The 13,096-nt window shown below is 42.9% G+C and overlaps 1 protein-coding gene across 4 annotated transcripts in view; it reads right to left on the reverse strand.

The window, feature by feature from the left end:
• Nucleotides 1–13,096, reverse strand: part of LOC115203760 (ral guanine nucleotide dissociation stimulator-like) — a 109,880-nt gene that overhangs the window by 26,137 nt on the left and 70,647 nt on the right. For 3 of the 4 annotated variants that reach the window (XM_029768731.1, XM_029768730.1, XM_029768728.1), the window contains exons 2-5: nucleotides 2,709–3,043; nucleotides 1,852–1,926; nucleotides 819–1,012; nucleotides 276–394 (exon numbers count right to left, since the gene is read on the reverse strand). In XM_029768731.1, coding sequence (XP_029624591.1) covers nucleotides 276–394; nucleotides 819–1,012; nucleotides 1,852–1,926; nucleotides 2,709–3,043 — 723 coding nt within the window. The remainder of the gene's footprint in view (nucleotides 1–275; nucleotides 395–818; nucleotides 1,013–1,851; nucleotides 1,927–2,708; nucleotides 3,044–13,096) is intronic. The other variant, XM_029768729.1, reaches the window with a different exon arrangement.

Raw genomic sequence — 13,096 nt, forward strand, 5'->3', positions numbered from 1 at the left:
TCGGCTCCAATGCTCACAAGGGGACAGAGTTACAGCGTTTCATTTTTCATTGTGGATCAAATCTGGCGTGGAAAAATACACAAACTTTTTGAAAACAATGAGAAAGTAACTAAACACTATAAAGTGCAATGGTGGAAAATGATGATGGAAAATAATAGACTAAATGTAATTAAAAAATCGAACAAAAACTGAGTTAATACTGTATAAGCATATGTTGTTAGTACAAGGACATGTGCTGTTGGGAATCTGAGTTTTGTAATGTTTTGGCATCTTACCGCGTCCATGAGGGTGAACTGCTCGGCTACCACCGCTGGGTCAAAGTTCAGAAAGTCCAGTCGGTCATCCTCGTAGCCATTCTCCAATAAGGTGAAAGGATAGCCGCCATGGTCCAGCGCTGAGGGATGACATCACAACTCATTAGCTTAATTACGTCAAACACACTTTCACCACTTTTTATGAGCGGCTGGGGTTTATAAAGTCCTTAATGTAGTGGAGGGCCACCACACTCAGATATAACTTTCGTTGAAGATGTAGATCGAAATGTCGTAAGCTAATACAGGTGTGTGTCTGACTAATAGAGCATCTGACTGTGCTGGTCCTACTTTACTGCATGACACCCACGACCACGTCACACAGTTTTGTCTGTAACACAAAAAGGGATTCACAAACAGCAGTGTTCTCTTATTTGGAGTACCACCCAAAACATCTCTGGCCTTCTACTTAATACGAATTATATGGACTCTACATGACCATGTTTAGGAGCTGAGGTCAGGGTTCAAAGTGCATAAGTTTAGTTGGGGGTTAGGTGAGTGCCTTACACTCACTCTCGGGCTCTTGGAGCTGCCGGCGGTGGAAGTGGGCCAGGAGGTTGCAGGCGCGGCGTTCCAGGTCCGATCCCGGGAAGTTGAGGTGCAGGTAGGAAATGAGACGTCGCAGGCAGCTGTACTCCGGAGGATTCCAGAAGTCCTCAGAGTACTGGTCAAGCCATGCCCCCAAGATGGAGGATATCGTGCTGGGGAGAGAGAGAGAGAGAGAGAGCGATGGAGAGAGTTTGGATGGCAAATTTCTCTACCTTTAATAATAATAAAAAAGAGAGGGAAATGGAGTTGAGAGATAGGAAAGATAAAGTACATAGAGAGAGGGGTGTATCAAGTACAGGAAAAGGATGGGAGAGTGAAAATAAAGGGACTAGCTACCTAGCTGCTTAAAGTCAGAGAAGGACAGGAAAGATATATATATAAAAAAGTGCCCTGAGGATATGGATCACAACCTATAGGACAATGATGACAAACTTTGTAATGCGGTACAACACCTATATGAACACAATAGAAACATATCCAATGTCCATAATGGCAAAACTGCCTACGTCAGCAGAATAGTGCTTGTGGCAAGGAGAAAAAAGAGGTACACAGATGTAGGATTTTAATTTGACCTGTGTTTAGTCCATAGTGTTTCTTGATCAGTGGGTAGGATATTAGCTGGTCAAAATGAGGCTACATTAAAAGTGGAATACTGTTACTATAACAGTGTGTTAGTGCAGGTTTTCAGTGAATTTATGTTAATCATGAAGCTCATCTGCATTTCTTGCAGCGAAATAAAATTCTCAGCAACAAAAGAATGATCAAATTAAGATCCTACAACTATACTAGCTTGTAGGACAGATGAAGTGGCTTACTTTCTTATGTCTTAGAATAATGTCTTGTAGGTGTAAATATTACACATTCCTGGCAACAAAATGTGAAAATTATGTACGTTTCTCTGTTTTCTGTCACAGTACAGTATGTGTTGAAAAGGAGGCTATTTGAGAGAACTATTGTCCACAATGTGTTTCTGAGTCAGACAGAGACTTACTTCCTCAGATCTGTGCGATCATCATGAGTCAGTCTGTGGCCCTCTGAGCCAGGCAGGTGCTGGAGCTTGGCATACCTGAACAAGGTGGGGTTGGTATACAGAAGATAGCCCTATTTGGTAAAAGACCAAGTCCATATTATGGCAAGAACAGCTCAAATAAGCAAAGAGAAATGACAGTCCATCATTACTTTAAGACATGAAGGTCAGTCAATGAGGAAAATTTCAAGAACTTTGAATGCTTTGTCAAGTGCAGTCGCAAAAACCATCAAGCGCTATGATGAAACTGGCTCTCATGAGGACCGTCACAGGAAAGGAAGAGCCAGAGTTACCTCTGCTGCAGAGGATAAGTTCATTAGAGTTACCAGCCTCAGAAATCGGCAATTAACTGCACCTCAGATTGCAGCCCAAATACATGCTTCACAGAGTTCAAGTAACAGACACATCTCAACATCAACTGTTCAGAGGAGACTGCATAAATCAGGCCTTCATGGTCGGACTTCTGCAAAGAAACCACTACTAAAGGACACCAATAAGAAGAAGAGACTTGCTTGGGCCAAGAAACACGAGCAATGGACATTAGATCAGTGGAAATCAGTTTGTTAGTCATCTATCTATCTATCCATCCATTCATATATCATCCCTGTATCAAGACATTCATTCCTCCACCCTCTCGTCCACACCCTCCATTCATCATGTCATTCATGCATCACTCCATCCACCCACCTTTTCCATCCATCTATAATTCTTCCACCAATCAACTGATGGATCCACCCATGCATACATCCGTAAATTCATCCATCTATCCATCCATTTATGCACCAATGTATCCCTACCTCCCTCTCTCCCCCTCTACTCACCTGTTGAGCAGCAGGTCCAAGACCTGCTTGGTGGAGGCGAAGGAGCGGTAGGTGCAGAGGAAGATGGTAACATAGGTGGAGTCATTGCCCCGGAATGCCGCCACCATGTACTCCACCAGCTTCTCCAGCGTGCCTGCCTTGATGGTGCGCACCTTGCACGTCTCATACAGGCTGAGCGATGCGTCCACACCTAGCCAGCGTTGGCCCTTAATGGCCCCGCTGCCACCAATGTGGTGGCCAGGGTGGTGGTGGTGGTGGAGCATCTGCACCTTCCGCAGGGTGATGGTGTATACCACCCCGTCCTCCACCTCCTCGCCAATCTCCTGGGTCGCATTCTGAAAGACAGAGGGAAAAAGTGAGAGATAGAGAGAGAGGTTTAAATACTCTTTCTTTCTTTTTTCCACACACGTGAAAACAAAATGAAGCCTGGTCCATACTAATTCTGGTATTTCTCCAAAAGGTAAGGGCTGGCTTTTCTTTAGTTACACATCGAACCATGCATTACATATAACCATTGATTAATAGACTACATGTATATTGCTGTAAAATACAGTATTGGAGTATTCCCCTTCACACATTATTTGTATTATTGTGTGACAATTTTAGAAGGAAGTGATTTTATTTGCCTCTGGTCTAGGCTATAGTCCCATTATCCAGTGACAGACATCACAAGCTTTTGGCCTCTCTCCCTCTGTTGATTTGTTGGGCTAACACCCATATCACTCTGGCCAAACAATATTCACTCCATCATCCTGTGACCCATTTGTTCTTTTATGGATTATTTTTCTATCAGAGTCCAACTCAATACCTCACAATTTAACTAGCCCCTAGCCTCGGGCCAAAACCAATTATGGCACTCGACTCAATGTTTTGCCACAATCTGTTCCCTGTAGTTTTTGGTTCCCCAGCCAGCTATTCACCAGCACGACACAGCACAGGGAACGACACTGAACAGGGCACAGCACAGGCCACAGCACAAGGGTACAACACAGGGCATGCCTTCTTAACGGTTGGCATACAGGATGTGGATAAGGGCTGATAGCAGAAGTGGATGTTCGTAAACAGAGTGAAGACTGAACAGCTGTGGTGGTAGAGGATGGACATAATGGGCTTAGGTTTGCTTGCAGACACATTGGAGGATATTTTGACAGTATAAAATAAAAAAATGTAAAAACCCAGTTTTTAAAGTAGGTGCTATAGCTTTTGGCTTTTTAGCACTGCACTGCATCTATCTGGGATTGCATTGAATGATTCACAATGCAAAGTTTTGATCACAATGTCGAATGCCACTGCCAAGACTCTATTCAACTATCCAATTTAGTTAAACCGTAGATAGGGGACACCCATGCATCAGATGGGTCAACAGTCTGACGTTGAAGGCAGACAGCCTTTCTGTGACATGCTGAGGAAGTTTTGAGCTGGACTGAAAATCGGCAGGCAAATATTTGATATTAGAAAACATGTGGTATAAATATTTACTGAACGTGAGCAGGTACAGTGTCACGTATTCAGTATCAGTGTCAGTCTGTGCCAAGTATGCTAATCTGAGAACAGTTATGCTGTGATGTCTACGACTACATAAACACTCAGTTTCATGACTGATACGTTCATTGAGCTATTATAGGTCAGGATATAATGTGCATGCTACAGCAATCTTTTGTTCTGGCCAACCAGTAACGTGATGGATTCTACTAATAAATTAATCATAGTCTTTATTCAAGACTTTCATTAGGAGAATCGGATGTGTTAGTGCTTGGTTGGAACAAAAGCCTGCACCTACACCCAGAATGCGCATACAGTGTACGAACAGTATATGTTTTAGCTAACTTCAAGGAAGTAAAAGAGAGAGAGCCTCTTCCATATAAGGGGGATAAGAAGAAAACATAGAAGGGTATAGCAGGGTTAGGGAATGTAATCGCTGAAGGAGAGCGGACACAGATGCTGCATTGTTGTTGTCCGCCTGCCTGCCTGCCTGCCTGCCTGCCTGCCTGCCTATCCGCCCTTTAGTCTGGCCCTGGCCCTGTCTGGCTGTTCTGGTATGTCATCCAACACTCCAGATAACCATGGCTCCACAGAGAGTAATATCAGTTCCAGTTTGTTTGTACTGTCTGTGTGTACTGTATGCGTGTGTGCACACACACGTGTGTGCGGTGTGTGTACAGTACATCAGATCTGAACCTGTGTGTGAGTATTTGGAGAGTGTGTATGTCAACTGCAATAGAACTCTCCAAAATGTCTGCTTTTAATATAGTAGGATTTACTGTATGTAGTGAGGATATACCTACAGCTAGGTACAGTTATGCTAAAATAGACACATGTATGGTCTGTTTATGGTGTTGCTATGACAATGGGAGGGAGATTACACACACACACTAGATATGCTGAAAGGCACATTAGGAAGGGTTTGTCAATCAACAGGCTCCAATTGGTGAGTCACCAGATAGCTTGGACCGCACAGTTGGCTTGGGTTTGGCTGACACACACACATACTCGCACACACAGAACCGAGCACCATTCACAATGACCTACTGACTTTTCTTAGTATATACAACAAAGTGAGAGCACTGAAAGCCTTTGGATTACTTTGACAATCTTAAAGTGTCAGTCCAGCCAGGTCTGGTTCAGTTTCCCCTCGATGTGACTCAGGGTCTTAAAATCCTGTCACACACCATACACACACACACCACACACACCTCCCTGCCCCCCTTCTGGCAGGCGCTATGACTACCACTAGCTTGAATTCCTCGACTTCCCCTCATCTCTTACTTTCTCCATCTCTCCCTCTGTCACTTTTGTGTGGTTCCTCTCAATATTATAATTATTACAGACATTCCACTGGCGCTTCACCGGCACTCTCGCCCTGCCGCCATCGATCGAGAGGGGGCGGGGGGGTGAAGATAGACATAGAAGATGAAAAGGAAAGAGGGATGACAGAAAGGGAGAGAGAAAAAAAGTGAGAGGGAGAAGTAAGAGGGAGAGGGACTTTTGTGCATGTGTATAATCACTGTGTGTGTATGTGTATGCGTGTTCATGTATGTGTTTGTGTGGTACTAAGGCAAAGCTGTGCTGCTGTGAGAGGGGTTATTGTGGCGCAGTGGTCTAAGGCACTGTATCTCAGTGCAAGAGGTTTCACTACAGTCCCTGGTTCGATTCCAGGCTGTATCACATCCGGCCGTGATAGGGAGTCTGTTACATTCCCCAGTTTATGTGTGTGTATTTCAGGAAATGGCTTCCTGAAGTCCTAAGCAGCTGATTGGTCGGCCCCATTGATGATTGGAGCTCTGACCCCGCCCTCTCATCTGGAGATACAGCTGTTTTCAATTACCGACTCCTTCTGCAGCTTTAAAAGCCAGTGTTCCTTTGTTAGGAGGAGAGAGCTTCTGGGTATGTCCTGTATTGGTTGTTGCTCAGAGAGAGCTACTTGGTATGTCCTGGTTTAGGCTGTCATTGTAAATAAGTATTTGTTCTTAACTGACTTACCTAGTTAGATAAAGGTCAAATAAAAAAATGCAGCCTATTCTGGGAAAGTTTCACACACAGCACACGGATGCTTAGTCATAGACTTCAGAGGGGGGTTACAAGGGGAGTCTTGAAGTTTGGGCACTTCTCTGCTCTCTGTGGAGAGTGGGAAGAGATGGAAGTGAGATGGGAAGACAAGAAGAAGGGACCTCACACATACACACTGCACGTACACTCCTGGCTCTAGTTATGAGGAGTACTTATGTTTGCCTGCATTTGTCTACTTTGTCTGACATACACAAGGTGTAGCACTGCCAAGTGGTGGGTTTGTGTGTGTGTGGGGGACATTGAACTAACTACTAGTTGTTCCTGGGGAAAAAAGAGAGTTTAAAGGAAAAGTACATCCTGACAGACACATCCTAGACAACTGTGTGTGTCCCCTGTACTAGGACAAGAGAAAGGTATGACATCCTTCCTCTGGAATCATGGATGGGTTGAGGATGGATGGGTTGAGAATGGACCTGCGGTCCAAGCTAATTTCCCATATCTATGTGTGCACTATTATTTACAAAGAGGTGGTTACGTTAATGCAAAGTAGTGCCACATAAGCAAACCTTTGGACTCTGTGAGCTAAATTATATATACCTAAGTATGTGGACACCCCTTCAAATTTGTGAATTTGGCTATTTCAGCCACACCGGTTACTGACAGGCGGATAAAATCAAACAAACAGCCTTGCAATCTCCATAGACAAACATTGGCAGTAGAATGGCCCGTACCGAAGAGCTCAATGACTTTCAATGTGGCACCGTCATTGGATGCCACCTTTTCAACAAGTCAGTTCATCAAATTTTGGTCCTGCTAAAGCTGCCCCGGTCAACTGTAAGTGCTGTTGTTGTGAAGTGGAAACGTCTAGGAGCAACAACGGATCAGCTGCGAAGTGGTAGGCCACACAAGCTCACAGAACGGGACCGCCGAGTGCTGAAATCATCTATCCTCGGTTGCAACAATCACTACAGAGTTCCAAACTGCCTATGGAAGCAACGTCAGCACTGTTTGTTGGGAGTTTCATGAAATGGGTTTTCATGGCAGAGCAGCCCAGTAGAGGCTGCTGAGGGGAGGACGGCTCATAATAATGGATGGAATGAAGTGAATGGAATGGCATCAAACACATGGAAACCAGGACATTTTCAAGGCATTGTTAAATAAATGGACAATGTATTTATTTTTAAAACAAGGACATTTCTAAGTGACCCCAAACTTTTGAACAGTAGTGTATATTCTTTTGCCCCACCAAGATTTACATCCTAAAATCATCACTGGAGTGATATAAAACTGGACCATACCTGACAATTAAGTTATTTAGGTTCATTTCTTATCCTTTGTGGGCTCTGCCTCAAGCAGCATAAGGGCACATTTGTCAATGTACAGTAGCTGGTAATGTTTACATTGCAAGCTAATGGTAGAAACTTTGTACAGTGGTATGTAGATCTAATGTACTTTTTTTTCTCCAACCAATGCAGGCCTACCTAGCGAATTTAGCTAACATCCCCTTTAAAACATTGATTTGAAGTGTTTAAATCACGATTTGCTGCTGACAGACATGACAGGCTACATTGATTGATGGACCACGTCAAATTGGCTAGCTAGCTAATAATAGATCAAGTCAATATCGTAAGCTAACTTTCAGGGGATAAACTAGATGGCTATATCCAAATATATGGCCATCTATAGTGGTGATGACAGTAGTCTGACTGACAACTTTACCAGGACGAGGACTTTCCAAAAGGCTAATCTCTGATGAAGCAAGCTAAATTACAAGTTGTTTTCTTAGCTAGCTAGCTACATGACAAATGAATAGGGTACCCTCAAGTATCTGAAATGACATGATCAATTGATGTTTCATGATCATGAAAAGCTGTCCCTCCGGCGCTCGACATTGACGGTATATTAACCACCGGCACTGGCAACTATATTACGCACACCTGTTCCCATCATTACGCACACCTGGTCATAATTTTCTCCTTGATTACTTCCCCTTTATTTAGCCCTCAGTTGACATCAGTCATTAGGTTGTATTGATTTCTTTCACATTCAGTACGTGGCTGTATCGGTGCTTTATTAAACTCACCTTCTGCACCTGCTTCCTGACTCCCAGTGTATATGTTACAAAAGCATGCAGTTACTTGCTGTATAACTCTAATGATAGAATGTGGAATAATCGGACATTTGTTTTTCTGACGATGGGGTCTTTTATTGATAATGACCTATAGAATTAGAATACGAGAATGGACATGAACCTTCTTATGATGGGATGAAGGTCAGCCATTCTGGTCAGGCAGCTGATCAACCATGGTTTGCCAGTGCTGTGATAAGGTATTGTGTAAAATATTGAATTTGAAGATTTTATCTGCACTGTATGTTTGTTAGCTAGCTAGTCATCCAGTTTTAGAGGAATAACACACATAGAACACAGACCTGAAGCCATGATACAGGGATAGGGATTAGAATGGGGGCCATATGCAACTGGGTGAAATCAGCCCATGTTGAAATAAAGCAAAATTTGTTCAACTGCCAATACAAACCACGACTGTATGTTTTGTTGAGTTTTAGACCGCGATACAATCCACAGAAAGTAAATAAGGAAATGCTGTTGGAGTATTAGTGTATTAAGAATGCTATAAGGACTTGTGTTAGCTGGGGCTGGAGAAAAACTGTGACACCAATCAGGCCCTGGAGGACTGGAATTGCCCACCCCTGCTGTAAGTCTAGAAGGCCAGACTATGTTTTGAGCACCAAGCCCACTCCCTCCCTCCCTCCCTCTCTCTTTTCTCCTGCCCTTCTCTTCCCCTCCCTACTAATTTCTTCTCTCCCTCTGTATGACACATTTGAAAATAGTCTCTCTCTCTCTTTCTCTACCTCCCTCTTTTTCAAGTATTCTATTCACTCCAAGCTTGACCTGGTTCCTTTCCCTCATTGTAATTTGGAAGCATAACCACAATGGGGCTTGTGCACGTAACATGAACACTAACAGAACACACAAGTATGCACACACAACACACACAAAGACAGTGCAATCCTCATTAGTCTAAAAGTGTGTGTGTGTCTGTATGTGTGTGTGTGTGTGTGTGTGTGTGTGTGTGTGTGTGTGTGTGTGTGTGTGTGTGTGTGTGTGTGTGTGTGTGTGTGTGTGAGTGTGTGGTGTGTGCGAATGTTTGTGTGTTTCTCAAGAGTGTGTATAAGCTCAAGTACCAGTTTTCTACACACATGCACTGTGGCACAAATACACACACAAATACACACACACACACACACACACACACACACACACACACACACACACACACACACACACACACACAGACATCAAACCACTCACACACCGAGAGCATTCAACACTCTGTTCGTTTATCCGACTCTTGATAAGACTACATTGGGAAACAGTCTGTCAAACAGCATTGCTCTGGGAAGAAAACCCCCATAAACTTCTCAAACTATACACAAAACATTGAGCAACAAATGTGACTGCACTGGTGACCTAATAGGCCATGTGAATACTATTTGGTATTTATTAGGATCCCCATAAGCCACTGTAAAAGCATCAACTAATGTTCCTGGGGACCATATGAAAAATGACATAATACATACAGTACCAGTCAAAAGTTTGGACACACCTATTCATTCAAGGGTTTTTCTTCTACATTGTAGAATAATAGTGAAGACATCAATACTATGAAATAACACATATGTAATCATGTAGTAACTAGATTTTGGGATAAGTTGGACGCAGAGTGAAGGAAAAGCAGCCAACAAGTGCTCAGCATACGTGGGAACTCCTTCAAGACTGTTGGAAAAGCATTCCTCCTGAAGCTGGTCGAGAGAATGCCAAGAGTGTGCAAAGCTGTCATCAAGGCAAAGGGTGGCTACTTTGAAGAATCTCAAATATAAAATATATTTTGATTTGTTTCACACTTTTTTGGTTACTTTATGATTCCCTATGTGTTATTTCATAGTGTTGATGTCTTCACTATTATTCTACAATGTAGAAAATAGTAAAATAAAGAAAATCCCTTAAATGAGTAGGTGTGTCCAAACTTTTGACTGGTACTGTACGTGTTAACAACCATACTAGATTGCGTAAAGCATGGGTTGAACAGGTTTTTCATTCTACTTTTAACGGCAAAGCAAAACATCAATAGTGATTCACAAACTAGTAGAGTTTTCACCCTGACAGATAATTTTAGATCCTGGAGGACAATAGTTAGTGGCAACCTCTTCCAGACCCCTGTAGTACTTGCAAATGTTTATGCCCCTAACTGGGATGACACTAGATTTATGACACTAGATTTGATCTCTTCTAGCCTCTCTACCTAATCTTGACACCCACTGCCTCATCTTCGGCGGGGACCTAAACTGTATTATTGAACAAAGACTCGCATAGACTACTTTTTTTAGATAGAGCCCTTCTCCCTTCAGTTAAAACTACTGAACATTCTGCTATAGTAACTTCGGACCATTCCTTCGACATTCTGGACTTAGCTCTTACTCCAAACGCAAAAAAAAATCTGTGGATTTGGAGATTTAACACGGTCCTATTGTCTAACAAAGATATCTGTGACTTTATTTCAACCAACATAGATGTATTCATTCAAACGAATAAAAAGGATGACACGTCTCCCTCTCTTCTTTGGGAGACTTTCAAAGCTGTATTACGGGGAAAGATAATTTCTTACTTATGTCAAACACACAGAACTGAAACATCAAGAACTGGTGGACTCAATCCTGGCAATAGAAAGCGCAATATTTAACTTCACCATCCCCTGAATTATACACAGAGGCTGAAACTGCAAACTCAATTTAATCTGATTTCCACTGATAAAGCAGTTTCTGTTGCAATGAATAATACTACAAATATGGTAACAAGGCCAGCTGCCTTTTGGCACACCAACTTAAACGCCAGTCAGCATATCATCTTATCTCTCAGGTTTATGACTCTTCCCGTAATCTTGCAAGTGATCCCTCTAATATTAATTCAACTTTTGCGGCATTTTATTCTAATCTCTAGAAATCCGAACCACCGTCAGATAATACGGCCATGGTCAACTTTTTAGAAAACTTGGATATCCCATCTGTTGATATGGACATGAGTAATGTTCTGGACAACACTCTGCATCTAGATGAGATAACAAAGGGTCTAAAGTTAATGCAAGGCCCCAGGCCGTGATGGCTTCCCTGTCAATTTCTATAAAATATTCTCAGATCAACTCGCCCCATTACTATTAGATATGTTCACTGACTCGTTATCACAGGGCTCTCTCCCCCGATGCTAACTCAAGCCTTCATCTCTCAAGAAAGATAAAGATCCGTCAGAATGTGGTGGATATCGGCCCATTTCACTTTTGAACGCTGATGTTAAAATATTAGCTAAGATTCTAGCATGCCGGTTGGAACCTTGCCTTCAGAATGACATATATGATGATCAGACGGGTTTCATCAAACGGCGACAACTGTTTTCCAATATACGCCTTCTTTTGAACATCATACTCTCTCCTATTGTCTTTCCAGACCCCAAAATTGTTGTTTCTCTTGATACAGAGAAGGCTTTTGTCCGGGTGGAGTGGGATTATTTATTTAAGATTTTGGTTTTGGGTCCAATTTCATCTCATGGATACGTCTGCTCTATTCTGCTCCGACGGCTAGCATACAGACGTGGCCAAAAGTTTTGAGAATGAAACAAATATTAATTTCCACAAAGTTTGCTGCTTCAGTGTCTTTAGATATTTTTGTCAGATGTTACTATGGAATACTGAAGTATAATTACAAGCATTTCATAAGAGTCAAAGGCTTTTATTGACAATTACTTGAAGTTGATGCAAAGAGTCAATATTTGCAGTGTTGACCCTTCTTTTTCAAGACCTCTGCAATCCGCCCTGGCATGCTGTCAATTAACTTCTGGGCCACATCTTGACTGATGGCAGCCCATTCTTGCATAATCAATGCTTGGAGTTTGTCAGAATTTGTGGGTTTTTGTTTGTCCACCCGCCTCTTGACGATTGACCACAAGTTCTCAATGGGATTAAGGTCTGGGGAGTTTCCTGGCCATGGACCCAAAATATCGATGTTTTGTTCCCTGAGCCACTTAGCTATCACTTTTGCCTTATGGCAAGGTGCTCCATCATGCTGGAAAAGGCATTGTTCGTCACCAAACTGTTCCTGGATGGTTGGGAGAAGTTGCTCTCGGAGGATGTGTTGGTACCATTCTTTATTCATGGCTGTGTTCTAGGGCAAAATTGTGAGTGAGTCCACTCCCTTGGCTGAGAAGCAACCACAAACATGAATGGTCTCAGTATGCTCTACTGTTGGCATGACACAGGACTGATGATAGCGCCCGCCTTGTCTTCTCCGGACAAGCTTTTTTCGGGATGCCCCAAACAATCAGAAAGGGGATTCTTCAGAGAAAATGACTTTAACTCAGTCCTCAGCAGTCCAATCCCTGTACCTTTTGCAGAATATCAGTCTGTCCCTGATGTTTCTCTTGGAGAGAAGTGGCTTCTTTGCTGCCCTTCTTGACACCATGCCATCCTCCAAATGTCTTTGCCTCACTGTGCGTGCAGATGCACTCACACCTGCCTGTTGCCATTCCTGAGCTAGCTCTGTACCGGTGGTGTCCCGATCCCGCATCTGAATCAACTTTAGGAGACGGTCCTGGCGCTTGCTGGACTTTCTTGGGCGCCCTGAAGCCTTCTTCACAACAATTGAACCGCTCTCCTTGAAGTTCTTGATGATCCGATAAATAGTTGATTTAGGTGCAATCTTACTGCCAGCAATATCCTTGCCTGTGAAGCCCTTTTTGTGCAAAGCAATGATGACGGCACGTGTTTCCTTGCAGGTAACCATGGTTGAATGAGGAAGAACAATGATTCCAAGCA

The sequence above is a fragment of the Salmo trutta genome, chromosome 12 (assembly GCF_901001165.1).
Source record: "Salmo trutta chromosome 12, fSalTru1.1, whole genome shotgun sequence".
NCBI lineage: Eukaryota > Metazoa > Chordata > Actinopteri > Salmoniformes > Salmonidae > Salmo > Salmo trutta.